The following is a 22,570-nucleotide window of genomic DNA, read 5'->3' as shown; positions in this document are numbered from 1 at the left end:
TTTTGTGTGACTAGAAAGTTGGCAACCCTAACAGGAAGCCTCTTTCTCCTGATAGCCCCAATAGTGTACCCTTACAGCACGAGGGCATGAAGCACTACTAGGGCCTGATTCTTGGTTGCCCGATGCCTCATGTAGGCATTTAGACCAGAGCAACATGGGACACTACCATTCTCAATGAACTCTTGTGGTAATGAATTTCACAGATTTACTATGTGTTGTGTAAAAACATCACTTTAACACTACCTAATTTTCTGCAAACGTAGCTTGCTTTTTAAGATCTCAGTGAGATCAGTGAAACAAGACAAATTTGAAGTTTGTTGCTGAAGCTGTTTAAGCGGAGCAAAATCTCTGACGAGAACATATGGGGGAAATGCTTTTTTCTGCTCACATATCAAAAACAGGTCAACCAATTTTACGAGGACGAGGCTTTCTTCTGGCAACTAGCAGAAGTTGCTAGATCGCAGGCCCTGGTTCTCATGGGAGACTTTAATCACCCTGATATCTGCTGGGAGAACAATACAGCGGTGCACAGACAATCCAGGAAGTTTTTGGAAAGTGTAGGGGACAATTTCCTGGTGCAAGTGCTGGAGGAACCAACTAGGGGCAGAGCTTTTCTTGACCTGCTGCTCACAAACAGGGAAGAATTAGTAGGGGAAGCAAAAGTGGATGGGAACCTGGGAGGCAGTGACCATGAGATGGTCGAGTTCAGGATCCTGACACAAGGAAGAAAGGAGAGCAGCAGAATACGGACCCTGGACTTCAGAAAAGCAGACTTTGACTCCCTCAGAGAACAGATGGGCAGGATCCCCTGGGAGAATAACATGAAGGGCAAAGGGGTCCAGGAGAGCTGGCTGTATTTTAAAGAATCCTTATTGCGGTTGCAGGAACAAACCATCCCGATGTGTAGAAAGAATAGTAAATATGGCAGGCGACCAGCTTGGCTAAACAGTGAAATCCTTGCTGATCTTAAACGCAAAAAAGAAGCTTACAAGAAGTGGAAGATTGGACAAATGACCAGGGAGGAGTATAAAAATATTGCTCAGGCATGCAGGAGTGAAATCAGGAAGGCCAAATCACACTTGGAGTTGCAGCTAGCAAGAGATGTTAAGAGTAACAAGAAGGGTTTCTTCAGGTATGTTAGCAACAAGAAGAAAGTCAAGGAAAGTGTGGGACCCTTACTGAATGAGGGAGGCAACCTAGTGACTGAGGATGTGGAAAAAGCTAATGTACTCAATGCTTTTTTTGCCTCTGTCTTCACAAACAAGGTCAGCTCCCAGACTGCTGCACTGGGCAGCACAATATGGGGAGAAGGTGACCAGCCCTCTGTGGAGAAAGAAGTGGTTCGGGACTATTTATAAAAACTGGACGTGCACAAGTCCATGGGGGTGCACAAGTGCACAAGTCCGAGGGTGCTAAAGGAGTTGGCGGATGAGATTGCAGAGCCATTAGCCATTATTTTTGAAAACTCATGGCGATCAGGGGAGGTCCCGGATGACTGGAAAAAGGCTAATGTAGTGCCCATCTTTAAAAAAGGGAAGGAGGAGGATCCGGGGAACTACAGGCCAGTCAGCCTCACCTCAGTCCCTGGAAAAATCATGGAGCAGGTCCTCAAGGAATCAATTATGAAACACTTAGAGGAGAGGAAAGTGATCAGGAACAGTCAGCATGGATTCACCAAGGGGAAGTCGTGCCTGACTAACCTAATTGCCTTCTATAATGAGATAACTGGCTCTGTGGATGAGGGGAAAGCAGTGGATGTGTTATTCCTTGACTTTAGCAAAGCTTTTGATACGGTCTCCCACAGTATTCTTGCTGCCAAGTTAAAGAAGTATGGGCTGGATGAATGGACTGTAAGGTGGATAGAAAGCTGGCTAGATCGTCGGGCTCAACGGGTAGTGATCAATGGCTCCATGTCTAGTTGGCAGCCAGTTTCAAGCGGAGTGCCCCAAGGGTCGGTCCTGGGGCCGGTTTTGTTTAATATCTTTATTAATGATCTGGAGGATGGAGTGGACTGCACTCTCAGCAAGTTTGCCCATGACACTAAACTAGGAGGCGTGGTAGATACACTAGAGGGTAGGGATCGGATACAGAGGGACCTAGACAAATTAGAGGATTGGGCCAAAAGAAACCTGATGAGGTTCAACAAGGACAAGTGCAGAGTCCTGCACTTAGGACGGAAGAATCCCATGCACAGCTACAGACTAGGGACCGAATGGCTAGGTAGCAGTTCTGCAGAAAAGGACCTAGGGGTCACAGTGGACGAGAAGCTGGATATGAGTCAACAGTGTGCTCTTGTTGCCAAGAAGGCTAACGGCATTTTGGGCTGTATAAGTAGGGGCATTGCCAGCAGATCGAGGGACGTGATCGTTCCCCTTTATTCGACATTGGTGAGGCCTCATCTTGAGTACTGTGTCCAGTTTTGGGCCCCATACTACAAGAAGGATGTGGAAAAATTGGAAAGAGTCCAGCGGAGGGCAACAAAAATGATTAGGGGTCTGGAGTGCATGACTTATGAGGAGAGGCTGAGGGAACTGGGATTTTTTAGTCTCCAGAAGAGAATAATGAGGGGGGATTTGATAGCAGCCTACAACTACCTGAAGGGGGGTTCCAAAGAGGATGGAACTCGGCTGTTCTCAATGGTGGCAGATGACAGAACAAGGAGCAATGGTCTCAAGTTGCAGTGGGGGAGGTCTAGGTTGGATATTAGGAAACACTATTTCACTAGGAGGGTGGTGAAGCACTGGAATGCGTTACCTAGGGAGGTGGTGGAGTCTCCTTCCTTGGAGGTTTTTAAGGCCCGGCTTGACAAAGCCCTGGCTGGGATGATTTAGTTGGGAATTGGTCCTGCTTTGAGCAGGGGGTTGGACTAGATGATCTCCTGAGGTCCCTTCCAGCCCTGATATTCTATGATTCTATGATTCTATGAATTTTGCTCAGACTTTACAAAAATAACATTTAGGCAGTGTGTGAAACAGAGATCTGCAGTGGGTATCAGAACAGAGCAAGTTGTTCTTAGGTTTAAAGTTCCTTCTAGCTGAGAAATTGATCCCTTTTGATTGAGAATTAACAATAGGTATGGTCTTTCAATATGGGTCAAATGTGTCTAATGAAGCAGGTTTCTAAGGATATGTCTACACTACCTGCTGGATCGGCAGGCAGTGATCGATCCAGCAGGGATTGATTTATCGTATCTAGTCTAGATGCGATAAATCGACCCCTGAGCCCTCTCCCGTCAACTCCTGTACTCCAGCGCCGCGAGAGGTGCAGGAAGAGTTGATGGGGGAGTGGCAGCAGTCGACTCACCGTGGTAAAGACACCATGGTAAGTCGATCTAAGTACGTCGACTTCAGCTACATGATTCACGTTATAAGCTGAAGTTGCGTAACTTAGATCAACCCCCTCCCCCCCCCGGAATGTGTATGTAATAGACTACTGATGTGAATGGATGCAGCTCCATTGAAACAAACAAAGCTATGCTAATTTACACCAGTAGAAAATTTGGCTCAGTATTCGTAACATATACAGTATGTAATGAGCGCATAGAAGTCATTTTCCCCATAACATTATAAATAGATATGTGACATCTAAATAGATGTGTATAATCTTGCTGTTTATTCAGTACTCTCAGGATGTCACACCTAATTTATATCCTTTCCATGTCAAAGATTCTGCTCATTTGCCCTTGTTGTTGACATTACTTTCAAATTGTACCTCAAAGAAATTCCTCACTGGATAGTCTATAGAGACGTGCCAACCCTAACTGCAGTAGGATCTGACTGAACCCCCAACCCCATCTCCCGATGAGAGCATACTTCAGTTTCCATGCCCACCCAGTTCTTGGCCTCTCTCCTTGGACTGTCAATTGGTCCAAGTTCTGGCTGTATTTTTTGTTTTCCTTTCACTCACTAAGATGACCTAGTGCCAGACTTGTGTCTCTGCTTTGTAGTGGTGTCTGATGTGGTCATGCTGATAAAATGTGTCAAAATTGTATTTCACCTCCAGGGAATAATGCACTTTCTATCACTTTCTCTCTCTCTCTCTCCCACTTCCCCCTCCCTTCTCCATATATACAGTATAATGTGCTTTATGTATGGATAGACATATACACATACACACTTACCTAATGCCCTTTGATCCTGACCTAGCATTTTCTGTTTCTAACAATTTTTTTTTTTTTTTACAATACAGTAGGCATGCTAATTTAAAATTACCCTGACCCACTTTCACTGATCGGATGCATCAGTTTCCATGGCAGCAGCAGTAGAGGGAACTTTAGTTTCAAAGGCTCTGTAGACAGATGCATTCTTCTTCAACAGGCTTCAGGTCCACACAGTTTCGAGCACAGTTTTGTAAATCACTTTATAAGGTTGCTAGGCTCAGTGTATTTTGGAGAGCCTTGAACCCTGTTCTGCATGCTCTCCTCCTCCAAGCAATTAATAATTTTCCTCAAGCTTTTCTCTTGGGACCCCTCAGCCATTCCAGATTTCTCTAATGCTTTGCATTTGAGAGCCTGTCTTCCCCAGCTTACTTCCCATGAGATGTCCCTGACTGCTTCACTCCCTCCTGCTACTTTCTTCACACCAACACTGGATCCTCTCAGCTTTGTCCCCAGATTCCTCTTTTGTTAGCAGACTCAATATCCTATGCCCCTGAGCCAGGGGAAGGGGGAGGCAGAGGATTCCTCTGAGGCATAGCTTTTGGGGCAGTTTATGTGGGGCCTATATGTCATTTCCCATCCTTAACCCACCACTACTGCTGACCCAGCTGGTATGTGTTATTTGCACTGCGCCTGCCTCCTCTGCTCCGCTTTATATAAAACCTGAAGAATCTGTGGAGGAGGCAGAGGAAATAATGCATGTCAGCTGGCTCAGCAGAATCTTTGGTGTAGTAACAATTCAGCCTCCAGCCGTCTTGCTGCATTCAGCGTAGGTGATGACTAAAATTTGAAGATGTCTAGGCCCATGAGAAGCACTGCCCTTCTGGCCAGGAAATCGAAATTAGTGCCTTGCAGGCATGGGCAACAGGTGGAGCCCCCAGATCTGATCCTTCTGCCTGCACTCCCCTGGGCCAGAGCCCCGAGCGCTCCCCCCTCAGCCAGAGGAGCCCCGAGCCCTCCCCCCACCTGCCTGGGGAGCCCTGGGCCAGCCGCAGCCACGCCGCGCCTCCCTTCTCCACCTCTCCCCAGACCCCAAGTCACTCAGGAAAACCCGCAGCATGACAGCCTCTCTTCCCGAAGAAGAACCTGAGCTTTTGATATGCCCCATGCAGGTTCTGGGGCAGCTGAGCAGGCGGTATGTGTTACTCAGCTTCCTGGGTTCATCAGTAATCTCTCTGGAATCCAGGAGATTACTAATGAACTCAGGAAGCTGAATAGCACATACTGCCTCCTCAGCTGCCCCGGAACCTGCATGGAGCATAATAAAGCAAAAACTTCCCCCACCAAACCTGCAACCAGGCGTCCGGCGGCAAGTGCCAGGGGAGGCAGAGCCTGTCCTGGCCTATTATACCTGTCGCCCATGCTTGCAGGCAAGAATTGTATTTAAAAACCTGATCCTCTCTGACCTAGTTTGAATTGTAGTATAGATGGGGTCAACATCTCTAGCATGTTAACTTTACCAAAAGCTGTTATGCAGATACTTTTGTAAATATTAATACTCAATTTATGTGAAGGTTTCATAACATCTTTTGGTCCTGCCTTATTTTGTATGTGTGCACGTGCACATGCACGTACACACATACATGTACATGTACTCCTGTTATTTTTGCGGATACAGACTAACACGGCTGCTACTCTGAAACATGCACACATAATGTTCATATTTAAAAAAAAAAAAAAAAAAAAAGCAAACTTATCATAGTGTTGTTAACTCTCACTGCTTTATTGTGAGAGTTCCAAAAAAAATTTCTTTTAGTCTCCAGGAACTTGGCTTTATTGATGAAATGCGAATCTCCACTCTTATTTAAAATAAAAGTAAGTTTCTAGCCCTCGTGAGTGTGGGGAAGAGCCTGCAAACATGAACCAAGTGCATCCTAAAGACTCAGAAACCAGAAAGTAAAGAAAAAGAACCCCACATTTATTATTTGTAAAGTCTTATTATTTAAAACCAATCTCATGATTTGGGGGCCTGAGTCATGAATTTTGAAAGCTTGAGGTTAGCAATAGTGTTTTCTATTGAAAAACACTATGGGAGTACTTAAATGTTTGAAATGTTGGTTTTCTCTCTCACTCACTTAAAAATACAATCTTCAAAATGCAATCTCAAATATTCTATCCTTGTTAATTGAAAACAGAGTAAAGTTTAACAGCTCAGTGTTCCCTTTTTCAGATTCTATTTCTCATTCTATATAAAGTGCATATCTACCTCTTGTTACACTGTTGTGCTAGTAAACAACACTGTAGTTAACATGCATGGGCAGCGGGTACAATAGGCCAGGGAAGGCTAAGCCATGGACTCACTGCTGCACACCTGGGCTGTGGTGGCCCTGCCCCTTCCCCGAGGCCCCCACTGCCTGCTGCTGCTGCCTGCCTGCCATTGCTCGTTGTGTCCCTCCTCCTCGGGGGCGGGGGAGTGAGGAGGGAACGCGGCGAGCCAGCGGTGGATGGGAGGGTCTGGTGGGGGAGTGAGGCGGCTCGGCTGTGCGCCGGGGCTGGCCCAGCGGCTCAGGGGAGCCGGCGGCTTGGCCCGGTGGCTCAGGGTGGTGGTGGTGGTGGCTTGGCCCGGTGTGCCTGGGACTGAAATGGCACTTTGAGGGGTGGGGGGTGCGCCCATCGTTGCTGGGGTGGGCAGGCCGGGGCTCTTCGTCGCTGTGGGGCCCTGTTACCATGAAAGAGGCAATCACACCTAGGTAGCCCTTTCTAAAGCCTGGAGTCCCCAACCCTTTGTGCTTAGAACACCTTCAAAACCTGGTTCCATTTCATTTCACTGGGGTGACCATATTTCCATACTGAATATGGGACACCTGGTAAAATTACTCATATTCAAGTGAATTCAACAGCAATCCATCAGAACTATGCAGTACAAATGTTCCAATTAACATCAAGTTGGCTGAGCCCCTGTTAAAAAGAAATACTGCGTAGTTGGATTCTTTTATTTACCTTCTTATCTTTAAGGTTCACACGGAGAGAGGTGACACACTCACACTCTCCCGTACACCTCTCTCACATGGGGAGTGGTGATCGACTGACCCGACCCTCCCTGCTCAGTGCTCTCTGCCCTCCATGCCTGGCTGGGCCACCGGGACGGACCCACCTCTCCTGGTACCTGGCGCTGCGTCTTCCCGAGGCAACACGTGGTGGGGTGGAGGGAGGGTATGTAGAGTCACATGGCCTCCCTCCCCAGATTTCTGCCAGGGTTCACACCAGAATGTGGCCAGCAGCAGCCTTTTGGCACTGTGCGGGAGGGAGGGGACGGGAGCTGCTTCCAGCCAAAGGGGCGGAGTGGTGCAGGGGGAGGGATGACCTGGCCTGTGTCTTTGCAGAGCCCATCTCTTCTCCCCCAACCCCCATGGCTGGAAGCAGCTTTTTCCTTCCTACCCACACAGTGTCAAAAGGCAGCTAACACCTCCAGGCTGCTGCTGGTCATCGACATAACCCAGCCGCCTCCTGTCCCCCGACTAGAGTGCAGGCAGGAAGGGGCTAAGCCCTAAGGATGCATTGTGCACCAGGGCCCAGGGAACCTGACTCCAGGGGCTTCAGCGAACCCGGCCAGAGAGGTGGCTTAGCAGATGAGGGTGCCTAGGGGACAGGACGGAGCAGCCCCACGCTCCCTGGGGGCAGGATCCAGGGGGGGTAGGGTGAAGAGGGTGCTAAGTCCCTGCCTGGGGGGCTGCTGTGGAGCCCACAGGGTCAGGGTGCAAACAGGCTGGGAATCGCTTTCCCACCACCACTCCAGAGCTTAGCTGAGGGGAGGAGAGGCTTCCCCATACCAGCGCTGTGTGGGGCTTTGGCATATGCAGGGCTCGGTTCCTCCTGGCCAGCGCCCTGGGCTGGAGGGTCTTGGACTTTCCTGGGGCACCGGCCCAGCCAGAGGCAGTGGGGGAAGGAAGGAGACTGCCAGCTAGGCTGTTGGTGAGCTCAGCGCTCCGACCAGGAGCTGGTTCTCTGCACAGCGCTGCGAGCGGGATGCGCCCTGTCAGAGGGAATATGGAGGAGCAGCGGGACGAAGGGGCAAAGCAGGGAGAGGACAGCAAGGGGGGAGCACATAAAGGGTCAATGGGTGGGCAGCAGAGGCGACATTTAACCTCACCAGCCACTGCAGCTTGCAGTGTGCAGCCAGGGCCGGCAGGAAATAAGATGGGGGGCGAGGCCCTGCTGGCCGAGAGCCGGCACGCAGCAAGGGCTGTGCTGATTGACCAGCAGGGGGAGCAGCCAGCCCCGCTTGCTGCATCTTCGCCCCACCATCAGCCTTGCACACCCACCCCCCTCATTGGCCACTGGACCCCCCCCCACACACACACACTCACCGCTGGTGGGTGGGCTCCTGGCGAGCAGGGATCCGGCCAGCAGCAGGAACCACCAGTACTGATGGGGGACGGAGACAAATACGGGACAATTTGCCTGTTTTTAAGAAAAAGTCAGGATACTTTCAGGAGGGCTTAAGTATGGAACTGTCCCTTTAAAAATGGGACATCTGGTCATCCTACATTTCACAGACTTTTAAATTAATACTTAGGTGGCTTAGGATCCTCCTCACAACCTCAGGGTGAAAAAGAGCTGGGCTCTTTTTAATAGTAAATGATTAAATATTGTAAAAATCAGTCTGGGTATGGAAATGCCTCCATGCTTGTTTCATCATGGGACAAATGCACTATGTATATATCTGAAATTTGACCTGCCCACAACCTCTCCCACATTTGATAGATTCATTTTCTTTTTAATTGTAAGTGACTATAGGATTCCTGAAAAATGCTAGGCTGCAAGCCCTGGAGAAGCCCTGTGTCCCTGGAGAAAGAACAACACATGCAGCTGAAACTTAAGTGTTCCTCCCTCCTGCAGTGTTCATTGATCACTCAGTGTTTAAAGTGCTTGCAAGAGCTTTGCTTTATTCTATGCAGGGCCGGCTCTAGGCACCAGCAAAACAAGCTGGTGCTTGGGGCGGCACATTTTTAGGGGCGGCATGGCCGGTGCCAGAATGCCGCCCCTGCTGCCCCTAAAAATGTGCCCCGGCCGCCCTAGCTCACCTCTGCTGCTGCCGCCGCTCGCGCACCACTGCTCCCCCTCCCTCCCAGGCTTGAGAGCTTGAGAGCCTGGGAGGGAGGGGGAGATCCCGAGCGGCCGCGGCGCGCGAAACAGCTGATTTGCGCGCCGCTGCTCTCCCTCCCTCCCAGGCTTAAGAGCCTGGGAGGGAGGGGGAGACTCCGAGTGGCCGCGGCACGCGTGCCGCTTCTCCCCCTCCCTCCTAGGCTTGAGAGCCTGGGGGGAGGAGGCAGGGCTGGGGATTTGGGGAAGGGGCGGAGTTGAGGCAGGGCCGGGCGGTGGGGTAAGAAAAAAACGGGGGGGGGGGGGGGGGGCGGCCAAAATTGATTTTGCTTGGGGCGGCAAAAATCCTAGAGCTGGCCCTGATTCTATGTCTGGTTCCAATTGGCTGTGCATGACACTAAGAGGTTCATAGCATGCTGCCCAGACTCTGTGTCTGGAATACACAGCCCTTACAGGCAGTCCCCAATATCACAACTCCTACCACTCCATAAGCATGTTTCAACCCATTTCCAGAAGGACCACCGAAAGGTATAAGAGGGAAGTTTGACCTCCATACTGTATGCCTCTGAGTCTGCCAGTAGTATTCTTTTTTTGTTATGTGGACACCACCAACTCCTCTCACATGGGCCATGGATCAGCCATCAGTCCTTACTGATCTAGCCTGGACTTGAGCCAGAGACCTAGAGATAAAAGGCTACATAACACATTGCCATACCCTGGAGTTACTGCCTTTTGGATCAGTGTTCTAGTACAAACTGAGTTCTAAAGACACTCTAATAACATACATCAATTCTATTATCTTATTGCAAATCATGATTTTGTGCATTAACCACATGCCAGGGCAAATGTCTAAAGTTTCACTCCATTGCTATCTTGAAAAATTTTGTATTGTCTGCAAACTTTGCGCCTTCACTGTTTATCATAACCTAAGAAAGGCCATACTGGGTCAGACCAAAGGTCCATCTAGCCCAGTATCCTGTCTTCCAATACCAGGTGCCCCAGAGGGAATGAACGGGACAGGTGATCATCAAGTGATCCCCATTCCCCCTGTTCCCCATTCCCAGATTCTGGCAAACAGAGGCTAGGGACACTATCCCTGTCCATCCTGGCTAATAGCTATTGATGGACTTATCCTCCATGTCACCTCTGGAGCCCTTTTTAAAAATAGGCGTAACATTGGGTATCTCCAGTCATTTGGTACAGAAGCTGATTTATCTAGTTCTTTTTTGAACCCCGTTATAGTCTTGGCCTTCACAACATCCCCTGACAAGGAGTTCCACAGATTGACTGTGCGTTGTGTGAAGAAATACTTCCTTTTGTTTGTTTAAAACCTGCTGCCTATTAATTTCTTTTGGTGATGCCCTAGTTCTAATGTTATGAGAAAGAGTAAATAACACTTCCTTATTTACTTTCTCCACACCAGTCATGGTTTTATAGACCTTCATCATATCCCCCCTTAGTCGTCTCTTTTCCAAGCTGAAAATTCCCAATCTTATTAATCTCTCCTTGTACGGAAGCTCTTCCATACCCCTAATAATTTTTGTTGCCCTTTTCTGAACCTTTTCCAATTCCAATATATCTTTTTTGATATAGGGCGACCACATCTGCACGCAGTATTCTTGAGGTGGGCGTACCATGGATTTATATAAAGGCAATATGATATTTCTGCCTTATTATCTATCCCTTTCTTAATGATTCCCAACATTGTTAGCTTTTTGACTGCCACTGCACATTGAGTGGATGTTTTCACAGAACTATCCACAATAACTCCAAGATCTTTCTTGAGTGGTAACAGCTAATTTAGACCCCATCATTTTGTATGTATAGTTGTGATTATGTTTTCCAATGTGCATTACTTTGCATTTATCAACATTGAATTTCATCTGCTATTTTGTTGCCCAGTCACCCAGTTTTGTGAGATCCCTTTGTAGCTCTTCGTAGTCTGCTGTGGACTTCACTAACTTGAGTAATTTAGTATCATCTGCAAATTTTGCCACCTCACTGTTTACCCCCTTTTCCAGATCATTTATGAATATGTTGAATAGGACTTGTCCCAGTACAGACCCTTGGAGAATACCACTATTTACCTCTCTCCATTCTGAAAACTGACCATTTATTCCTACCCTTTGTTTCCTATCTTTTAGCCAGTTACCAATCCATGAGAGGACCTTCCCTCTTATCCCATGACAGCTTACTTTGCTTAAGAGCCTTTGGTGAGGTACCTTGTCTAGGACTTTCTGAAAATCTAAGTACACTATATCCAATGGATCCCCCTTGTCCACATGTTTGTTGACCCCTTCAAAGAATTCTAGTAGATTGGCGAGGCATGATTTACCTTTACAAAAACCGTGTTGACTCTTCCCCAACAAATTATGTTCATCTATGTGTCTGACAATTTTATTCTTTACCATAGTTTCAGCCAGTTTGCCCGGGACTGAAGTCAGGCTTACCAGCCTGTAATTGCCGGGGTCACCTCTGGAGCCCTTTTTAAAAATAGGCGTAACATTAGGTATCTCCAGTCATTTGGTACAGAAGCTGATTTAAATGATAGGTTACAAATTATAGTTAGTAGTTCTGCAATTTCACATTTGAGTTCCTTCAGAACTCTTGGGTGAATACTATCTGGGTCCTGATGACTTATTACTGTTTAGTTTATCAATTTGTTCCAAAATCTCCTCTAATGACACCTCAATCTGGGACAGTTCCTCAGATTTGTCACCTAAAAAGAATGGCTCCGGTTTGGGAATCTCCGTCACATCCTCAGCCATGAAGACCAATGCAAAGAATTCATTTAGTTTCTCTGCAATGACCTTATTATCTTTGAGTGCTCCCATGGGCGGTGGGTATCATAAACTGAGGGAGGCTGTGCCTCTCCAAACAGCCAGGTGTGGAACCGCCCATGCTCTGCCCCCACGTGCCTCCCCCCCTCCCCACGCTTCCACTCGGCGCAGCTCCAGTTGGCCTGGACTTGGGCCGTTCCACCCACCCTCCCTGCACTCCAGAGCTGGGGAGACTGGGGCCATGCTGCCTGCTCTGGGGTTGTGGGGGGAGACGCTGGGGGTGCTCTGGGGCTGGGGGCACTAGCCTGGGGCAGGGGCTGGCCGCTGCGGTTGGGGGACCTCTGGGCTCCGGCGGGGCCACGGAAGGGGCAGGGTCTCAGGAGGAAGGGGTGGGGCTGGGGGCTAACCTCCCCCAGCCGGTGATTCACGCACTGTCCATCAGTGCTCCTTTAGTGTCTTGATCATCTAGGGGCCCCACTGGTTGTTTAGCAGGCTTCCTGCTTCTGGTGTACTTAAAAAAAAATAAAATTGCTATTATTTTTTGAGTCTTTGGCTAGCTGTTCTTCAAATTCTTTTTTGGCCTTTCTCATTATATTTTTGCACTTCACTTGCCATAGTTTATGCTCCTTTCTATTTTCCTCACTAGGATTTAACTTCCATCCTCTTTTCCAGATCACTAATGAATATGTTGAACAGCACAAGCCCCAGTACAGAACTCCACTGTTCCCCTGTCTCCATTGTGAAAACTCACCATTTATTCCTAATCTTTGTTTCCTATGTTTCAACCAATTACTGATCCATGAGAGGACCTTCCCTCTTATCCCATGGCTACTTAGTTTCCTTAAGAGTCTGTGATGATGGACCTTGTCAAAGGCTTTCTGAAAATCCAAGTACCAGTCAATACAGTGATAACCCTTATCCACATGCTTGTTGACTCCCTCAAAGAATTTGAATAGATTAATGAGGTATGACTTCTCATGATAAAAGCTGTGTTGAGTCTTCCCCATCAAATCATGATTATCTATATTTCTGATAATTCTGTTCTTTACTATAATTTCAACCAATGTCTCCAGTACTGAAGTTAGGCTCATTTTTAAAATTACATTAACTACCTTCCAGTCATCTGGTATAGAGGCTGATTTCAGTGATAGGTTACATATTACCAATAGTAATTCTGCAATTTTATATTTGAGTTCCTTCAGAACTCTTGGGTGAATACCATCAGGTCCTTGTGACTTATTACTGCTCAGTTTATCAATTTGTTCTAAAACCTCTTCTATTGACATCAATTTGGGACATAATACATGGTATTTGTACATACATTTCATGATACTAATAACCAGTGTGACACTGGCTTTCATTTGAGGCCTCATATGACATTCTTTGGTGAACCAGAGAGTACATAACACAATCTGGATAGTCCTGTAACCCCCTTGGCAATGGTCATTAAGAGGTTTTTGGGTCACAATGTTCATAATTGGTGATCTTACTGGAATCCACTGAAGCTTTTGGTGACCACATGATCGCTGGCTATGTAGCAGTATTCCTTGGTAAACACATTTTAATTCATTGGTCTTCCATCCTACTAAATATGATGTGTCCATATCAAGAAAGTTGCTAAAACCAAAGCAGTGTTGATGGAGATGGTTGGTGGGTTTAGCTATGAACAACCTCATTGTGAATCTTGTCCTGTCACTTAATATGGAGCAGCTGACAAAGACGATGAGAATTGTAAACACCAAGTGGCCACTCCTCAGCCTTCCTCAGCATTCCTGTTTCACTGCCATACAATAAAGGTGGTGTAACCATGGCTCATAGGTCTGCAGCTTCAAAGCAAGCTTGATGTTATAACGTGCCACAGAGGCCACTGAAGGGCCTAAAGCATGACAGCAGCTGCTGCTACACAAGTGTCCACATCTTTCAAGCATCCTCCAGCACTCATCTGTGATGCTGCCCTAGTATTTGACAGTTGCCATCTGCTCACTATTCCATCTGGATAGGTTAATACTGAGCTGGTTGTAATCTGGAGTTGGAGACTGTGATAGTAATGACCAGGGACTTAGTTTTATCTGCATTAATAACCAGACCCATGTGCGCTGCTTCTTGCCCAGTCAGACTGGCCATGAGCTCCAGCAATTCACCAAACTAGACAATATACATGTTATCATTTCTCTTTCCATTTTTAAAGTCCCTTTGAAAATATTCCCTCCCTCCATCTTATTCCATTATTCTTGTTACACATTTGCATTACTGTGGGCCTTTCTACAAAGCACTTTGATACTAGTCAAAAGTGTTTTACAAATGAATACATGATATTATACTATGTATTATAGTTACATATAAGGGGTTTGAAGGAGGTCTTAAAAAAAATCAAAGATTCTGTACACTTCAGATGTCTGACAATTGTAGGGATTCCCAGGATAAGCTCCCTAGATTATGGTGAATTTTAATTAAAGCTAGGTGGCTTGGGTAAGGGCTAAAAGAACAAACAGTTATTTTATAAAGAATAACTAAAGATACCATTGGATTTTGAAATGAAGCATAGCAGATAGGAAGGTCCTACAGAGTCCTCCTCTGGGCACCAAAACCTATGCGTTATAAGCACTGGTTCAAAGTAAATTTTTCAAGGTTTATGCAGGGTGGCAGTGTAAAGAAGTTGTGACCACACTGGAGTCACACAACTAACAACCCACATAGCTCCTTGGGAGCAATCTCTTTTGGGTCTAAATGTGTGTAAACGTTTAGTAGAAATTGGATATTAATTTGATCTACAATAAACAGTTATAGACCAAATCAAGACTTTTGTCCTCATAGCCAGTTCCTTCTGAACACACATACTCCTCCCTAGTTCTGTGTGGTATTTTGTAAGGGATCTTTCCCTTTCCACTTAGAAGCACCCTTATAGGAAGGCTCAAGCGAGGCTATCTTGGATGCATGCTTCACTAATGCACCAAGTGCATTCTTACAACTCCTAAACTTATATCCCAAAACACTTGAAGTCTAGGCACATATTTGCTTTCATAACTAAACTTTAGAAACAGAGATTTCTAACTAACCAGGAATCTGTACACTTGCCCTCAAGGATAATGTTTATTTGTCCAGGGCTGGGCCATTAATACAAGCACTGATTTAACCATTTTGGTGGCAACACTGAATTGTTTCTGCAGCTGTAATACAAGTAATGGAAAACTCCTTTCTTGTTCCGTACAGCCAGCAAAGGTCTCTGAGGCACTTTCAGATATTACATTGAATTGTCAGAAATTCCACATAAAAAGATCTCCTATCAGCACTTTTCCCAGGTTCTTGATAGGGCTATAATAAAACGTGGCCTATGTCCCAGGTGTATTTCATGTGTTGGTTCAAGGTCTAAAGCCTCTATGGATTTGTGGTTGTCGTGGTGGAGATATCAAGATAAGTCTCAGTGCAAGAATATTTTATTTGTGTAATGCTGAGTGTAACTTTCAGTAAAACTAATCAACAATTTAATTGCTTTAACTCTTCAAATTCATATTGAATTGAATAAAATCTTATATTTTAACAGCTTTGTTAAGTGAACAATTACTTAATTAAGACAGTCTTAGTCATGGATAAAAATGTATGTAAAAGGCATTCCTCTTTAGATGCAGTACACAGAAAATGAATTCTACTTTGTTATTGCATTTGCTTTAGTGGATTCTATTATGATCTAGAATCTTGAGAAATAATTTGATCCTTAAGTAAATCTTTGTAGAGCCATTCTAGCAGTAAAACCCAAAGTGATTATTAAATCTCACATCAGTTATTTGCATTATTTTCATGTCTGTAAGTTCCTAAAAAACAGTCAATCACCTAGCTTTATATCCTGTCAGTGCACACACAGGATGTACTGTACTTTGTGGAGCAGAGATATTCATTTTTAGACAAAAAGCACAATACTATACAATGTGTGGCCTGAAGCTCTGGCTAAAGCCAGCTTACACTTTACAGGAGTTTGCTGTAATGGGTACTTTGACGGGTTTCCCCACCCCCACCTCCCGGGGTGCCACCTGGAACTGGGGTACCGCTGAGCCCTGTGACCCACCAGCCTGGGCTCCCTCTCACACTGTGCTGCTGTGACAAGCTGCAGACCCGCTCCCGGTCCTACACTTTCACCAGCATTCACACAGGCAGGGACACACCCAACTGCAGTTACATGCAGGCTCTCTGACTAGACATTGCATGAACCAAAAATAGAGAGGCTACAGCCAAGATAACCCAGGTACGCAGCCCCCCACTGGAGTATAAACCCAAAATTATACCATCTTGCACTGCACAGGAAACTGTACAGTATGAGCTCATAGAGTTCATCCCTCCCTCAATGTGGAGATGAAATGCAACAGGCCCCTGAGCTAAGATTCCCAAGCACTTCACTCCAAACTTACTGGTTTAGATTAAAGCATAAAATAACTTTATTAATTCCAAAAAGATAGATTTTAAGTGATTAAAAGTGATATCAAACAGCTCAAAGCAGATTACCTAGCAAATAAACAAAAAACACAAACTAAACTTAACATACTAGATAGATTGGATATGAATTAGCAGTTTCTCACCCGGACTCCTGGGGTAGAAGCAGGCTTGCAGAGTCTTAAGGGACAAGCTGTACTGCTTTACAGCTTGGAATCCCCAGGTTTTTCATATGCAAGCTAGAAATCCCTTTAGTATGGGTCCAGCACTTCCCCCAGTTCAGTCTTTATTCTTCAGGTGTTTCCAGGAGTCTTCTTGTGTGGGGAGTGAAGAGCAGCAGATGATGTCACCCCCTGCCTTACATAGCTTTAGCAGATGCCGGGAATCCTTTGTCCCAAACTCAGTTTGTGGAAAAACACTGACACCCCAAAATGAAGTCCAGAGTCATGTCGCCTGGTCACATGACCTTGTGGAGTCCTAGCAGCCATTACTTACAGGCTGTCTGGAGTACTCTCAGGAAGGCTCACCAGGTGGGGAATAAGCTTTTCCTGAGGCCTATTGTTTTCCCTAATGGCTCATTACCCTGAATAGGCCTTTCCCAACCAGCTAGCTAGACTGAAAACATCTTGCCTAGTGAGCATTACCCAAGTGTAACTACATTTGAAATACAGATACATAGTCAATATTCATAACTTCAGATAGAAAAATGATACATGCATACAAATAGGATAAAAATATTCAGCGAATAACAACATTTTCAATGACCTCTCATGTGACCTGTCTTGCATAAAATGCATCATAATTATGCTATAATCATATTTTAAGAATATAATTATGAAGAATATGGGGTGCAGTCTTACAGGTACCTGATAGAAAGGTTAAAAAAAAATAAACAAACAAACAAATATTTAACATATTTTATTCTCTCAAATAAATAAGAGAAATTAAACCCTTAGGAAGTTTGTGTTGATAAATCATTGCAGATCCATTTACTGTGAGTGATGCTGAGAAGGATGATAAGTTAGAAAAACTTTTCTGCACCATATTTGTAGCGTGTATTGTGAAAATAGCAAATTGGAAAGGTTTGCTAATTCTTATCTGGAACAAAGTATTAACTAAAGGCCAGATTCTGCCACTCTTACTCACACTGAGTAGTACCTTACTCCAGGAGTAGTCCTATTAATTTCAGTGTCATGTGGAGGAAAAACAATGTGTTTATGTAATTAAAGACTGTTTATTATGCACATGCATGCAAGGGCAGAATTAATGTTGCGCAGACAGCCTAAATTCTGGCATTTCCTAACTTTTTAATACTTGACTTGCAAACTCAGTAATGTTCTCTTAATGTAGTTTGTATGCTGTTTGATTTAAGGTTTCTCTGACCCCCTCAAACATTCCGGGGTATTATAATCCTTTCTTGTTACTGTTCTTTTATTGTATATAGTGCTCGGGTGCTTGCAATGAGTATTCTATTAACTTTGTAAACACATACTATTATAATGAATGACATAATTAAAGTAGGTAAAACTGAGTATTCATTTTAATAATGCACCCTTAAGGAGCCTACTTCAACTAAAATTTTGTTCAGAGTCCAGATTTAATTGTATGTAATATTCACAATGTAACACAATGTATTTTGAAACACTGACAATTTTATTTACTATTTAAATAGTTTTATCTTGCTTGTAAAGAGAAAAGGGGAAAAACAGCTGAGGGAGATAACATATTTGGAAACCATTTATCAGGACTAATTTCCTCATTGAAAAGCTGAGCTTCATAAGCCCTTTAAGTAGAAAACACGACAGAAGAGCAAATGCCACACATGCGGTTCATTTTATTCTAACATGCTTTTATTTTTTTTATTTTATTTTTCAGGAAGGCCTGGCTGAGTAAAGTTGGAAGTCCCAGTTCTCGCATAGACCGAACCAACTTTTTTAATGAGAAGGAAATCTCCAGACTTGATTTCTCAGGATTTAGCACTAGATACTAATGGAGGAAGAAATCTTTAAGCACAAAATTATAATGCTTCAGCTGCATAGTAATTTCTGTGCCTCCATAAAATAGCATGACAGCACTTTTTTTGATGTCTGCTTCATACTAAAGTATAAAAATACCCCTTTTACATAATGTAGGACTGTCAGTTACTGTATTAGAAATTTCATAATGTAAATCTTTACCAACATTGCCAATTTATATATAATTTACTTAGAAGGAAGTATAAAAAAATCAATAAAGATATACAACTGCAAAATCAGCAAATACTAGTGCACAGTGAGATTTGTAAGACATGATCATACAGAACCTAGTCTTTGCCCAATAAAATATGATTTATATATATTAAAAAACAAATAGAAAACAACTTAAATTTCACTGTGACATAATTAAAAATGTTTAAATACTTTAAGTAATCTTTAAACAGGATCACAGCAATGTTCAGTAGTATATTCTATATGCTATGAATTGTAAAGTTCTCTTGTATTATTTGTAATAATTAGTTGATGCTGTAGCAAGTGTTCTAAAATAAATGTTTTGCCTATAAAACGTATCCAGTCAAGTCTGATTAAAAACTTTCCATAATAATGTCTAGGTAGCTCAGGATATGGGATATAGAGATATATAGTCTTTCATAGATCTTTTGTCCAATCCCAGCCAGGATCAATATTGACTAAGTTACTTCCATCTGATTTCTTTATGGTGACCTATATGATGAGAGTTGATGGCTTTAGTCTCATAGCTAATGGCCAAGTATTTGCATCACAAAAATCACCACTAACTAGGGTTATCACTTAAGACCTGATCCTGCACAGACTTAACCAAGTACATCATATTGAGCACCGGTAGTCCCACTGAAGTTAATGCTCATATGCTTAAAGTTAAGCACTTGGATAAGTCTTCATAGGACTGATGCCTAATTCTCATCTTTTTGGGTATTTAAGGCAAAGAGGCCAAGAAATACATCGTTACAGAGGCTGAACTCTCCTCAATCCTAGATATGGTCCTTCCAAATCAGGAGTAAAGCATAGTGGCAGGCTTTGTGTGGAGATTTACACTGCCATCTCCACTGGCTGCTCCATACATGTTCTAGAGATATATAGAGTCAGTCCTGATGGCATTGATACACCAGCATCCTCAAGCATTAAATTCATTTTTTTTATTTCATAACACAGCATATTTGAGATTGTCTATCACGTGAACTACAAGATGTAGATAGAACTTTGTATTTCTGCTGACAACTAGATTTATTTTCACTGGGTCTTTTGTACATAAGTCTCTGAAGATTTCATTCTAGTGTTGCAAGAGTTATTTATAGATTATTATAGTTCAAACTACACACGGCTTTTGTGATTATCCACAAACACTCTTTGTTGAAGTCATCATGAATAATCCTTGTTCAATTCAAATTGTAAATGGCAAAGTCCAAGTGTAATATCAGTTCAATAGCTGATACATCCTCTGTCTGATGAGTATATCTTGCATTTCCAAGGCCTAAAAGATTTACAACTTCTATGACAATACCTATTACACTGATACACCACACAGGTTAAAGCATTTTCATCTGGATTGCTTTATTATTGTGTTGAGCAAAGTTATGGAGAGAAGGGCAGAGAGCAGAAAGGACAGTAGATACATGTGGAAATGAGCCATGGTTGAAATTAAGGTCCTGAGCCTGCAATTGCATCTATCAAGGCTGATTCCCCACCCTGGCACGTTGAATGCAGAAGGTGGGGGTCCGCCAGGACTCTAAAAATTAATACTGGCCACTCCAGGTTTCTATTAAACTCCTAAGGTTACAGCTTTTCTCTGATCTTGGATTGGTATAGGCTGCCACCACCCAAGTACAAAACCCCTTTGAGAGCTTAGGAAGGCACACTTGGAAATTCCTTCCTGTGGGGTCCCCTCAAGCCTTTTCATCCCCCCCCCCCCCCCCCCCCCCGGGAAGAGCTGAGAAGAAAAACTAAGGAAATCAGCTGTTAACACCAGCTAATTAAACAACATATGTACAAACCTCTTAGGCCACAAAAATCCAATTCTGTTCTTAAAAAAAGGTAAATTTTATTAAAAAAAAAAACTAAAGAAAGAAAATACATCTGGGAATTTAGGCTATTGCTAGATTTTAAAAGAGCAAATACAAGGATTAAGCATCAATAATAGTTTCTTGAAGTCCAGTTTAAAGGTTAAAGCAAAACAAAAGCACCTGGGGTTAGCACAGAGGAGTCCACAAGCCATAAAAAAATAAAAGGAGATAAACCTGATCGCATCTTCCTAGACATTTCCTGATCTACTTACATATCTGGGGTTTCAAATGAGTAGTTTCTAGGTATAATACCGATGATTTTTCATACCTGGCTCCAAGCTTCTTACAGCATAGTTGGAGTCCTGTCTGCCTCCTCCGAGAACAACAACAGACAGACAAAAGGGGAGTCTTGGTCCAATTTCAAAAAGTTCTAGCCTTCCCATTGGCTATTTTGGCCAGGTGCCCACTCACTTCCTTTTACCTATGCATAGCAGTGACTTTTAACCCTTTACAGATAAAGCAAGTAGAGAACAGCTACTATGAGGGATTTTATAGCTAACTGACTGGCTGCGTCCATAAAAGGGAGCTACCCTCACCCCTTTCATTTATCACAGCATCCATGTGGGCAGACTTCTGTGCTCATAAAGAGCCCCACTGATTTCAGTGTGGCTCTGTGCCAAAGCAAGGGTCCACCCATATAGAGGTCCATCGAAGTCAATGCAGCTTTATGTGGCTCAGGAGTCTACCCACAGACATAGATCCAGTTGCAGGATGTGGGTCTAAGATGGTGGCAATAATAATAATGTAACAAAAGAAACCAGCACTTACTACTGCTCGAAAACCAGACAATTGGAGCAAAATATAAAGAGAACTCCAGAATCATGGAATCATGAGACTGGAAGCGACCTCGAGAGGTCATCTAGTCCAGTCACCTGCGCTCATGGCCGGACTAAGTATTATCTAGACCATTCCTGACAGGTGGTTGTCTAACCTGCTCTTAAAATTCTCCAATGATGGAGAGTCCAAAACCTCCCTAGGCAATTTATTCCAATGCTTAACCACCCTGACAGGAAGTTTTTCCTAATGTCCAACCTAAGCCTCCCTTGCTGCAATTTAAGCCTATTGCTTCTTATCCTATCCTCAGAGGTTAATGAGAACAATTTTTCTCCCTCCTTGTAATAACCTTTTATGTACTTGAAAACTGTTATCATGTTCCCTCAGTCTTCTCTTATCCAGTGTAGCGGGGTGGTTACCCGCTCCTGCCCTAAAGGGCTTAAAACAGCCCTGGGAGAAGGCTGTTGCAGGGGGAAGCAGCTACTAGGCTGATTGGGGAAGCAGCTGCAGCTGGGCCATGCCCCAATCAGGCCTCAGCTGGCCCTATATAAGAGGCTGGGAGCCAGGTGCTCAGTAGACTCCCTCTAGCTTCTGAGTGCAGCTCCACTCCAGCCCTAGGCTGCAGTCTAGCAGAAGGCCACAGGGTACTGGGGGTAGGCTAAGGCAGCAGGTTGAAACCCAACCTTGCCAGTGATGAGTAGGCTGATACTGCAGTCTGCCCCAGGGCGTGGGGCTAGATGATGACTGGCAGTAGCCTTATACTATAGTGAGGTGGGGATAGTGGGTGGGGGTTCCCTGGGGAGGGTAGACCCTAAAACTGAGGGGTTACTGCCAGGGGGCAGCACCCCAGATAATGGGGCACTGGGTCTGGGAGGGACATGGGGGGCCAAGCGGTAGTGGATCACAGGTCTGCAGAGGGCGCTCCTGTCTGGAAAGTGAGCTAATTCCCAGAGACGATCAGCTGGAGGTGCCACGGGGGTGAGTCCGCCCTGCTACATCCAGATTAAACAAACCCAGTTTTTTCAATCTTCCCTCATAGGTTGTTTTCTAGACCCTGAATCTTTTTTCTTGCTTTTCTCTGGACTTTTTCCAATTTGTCCACATCTTTCCTGAAATGTGGTCCCCAGAACTGGACACAATACTCCAATTGAGGCCTAATCAGCGTGGAGTACAGTGGAAGAATTACTTCTCATGTCTTGTTTTCAACATTCCTGCTAATACACCCCAGAATGATGTTCGCTTTTTTTGCAACAGTGTTACATTGTTGACTCATATTTAGCTTGTGATCCACTATGAGCCCCAGCTCCATTTCCGCAGTAC

At 44.6% G+C, this 22,570-nt stretch overlaps 1 protein-coding gene across 1 annotated transcript in view; it reads left to right on the top strand.

Annotated features, from left to right (window-relative positions):
• Window positions 1-18,876, top strand: part of ACYP2 (acylphosphatase 2) — a 136,833-nt gene extending 117,957 nt beyond the window's left edge. Inside the window, exon 4 of the mRNA XM_065401860.1 lies at window positions 18,277-18,876. Within this exon, the coding sequence (XP_065257932.1) occupies window positions 18,277-18,391 (115 nt within the window). The 3' untranslated portion in view covers window positions 18,392-18,876. The remainder of the gene's footprint in view (window positions 1-18,276) is intronic.
• The last annotated feature ends 3,694 nt before the right edge of the window (window positions 18,877-22,570 follow it).

The sequence above is a fragment of the Emys orbicularis genome, chromosome 3 (assembly GCF_028017835.1).
Source record: "Emys orbicularis isolate rEmyOrb1 chromosome 3, rEmyOrb1.hap1, whole genome shotgun sequence".
In the NCBI taxonomy this organism is placed as follows: Eukaryota; Metazoa; Chordata; order Testudines; family Emydidae; genus Emys; species Emys orbicularis.
Note: the sequence above shows the minus strand (reverse complement) of the source record. Positions and strands in the feature narration are given on the sequence as shown.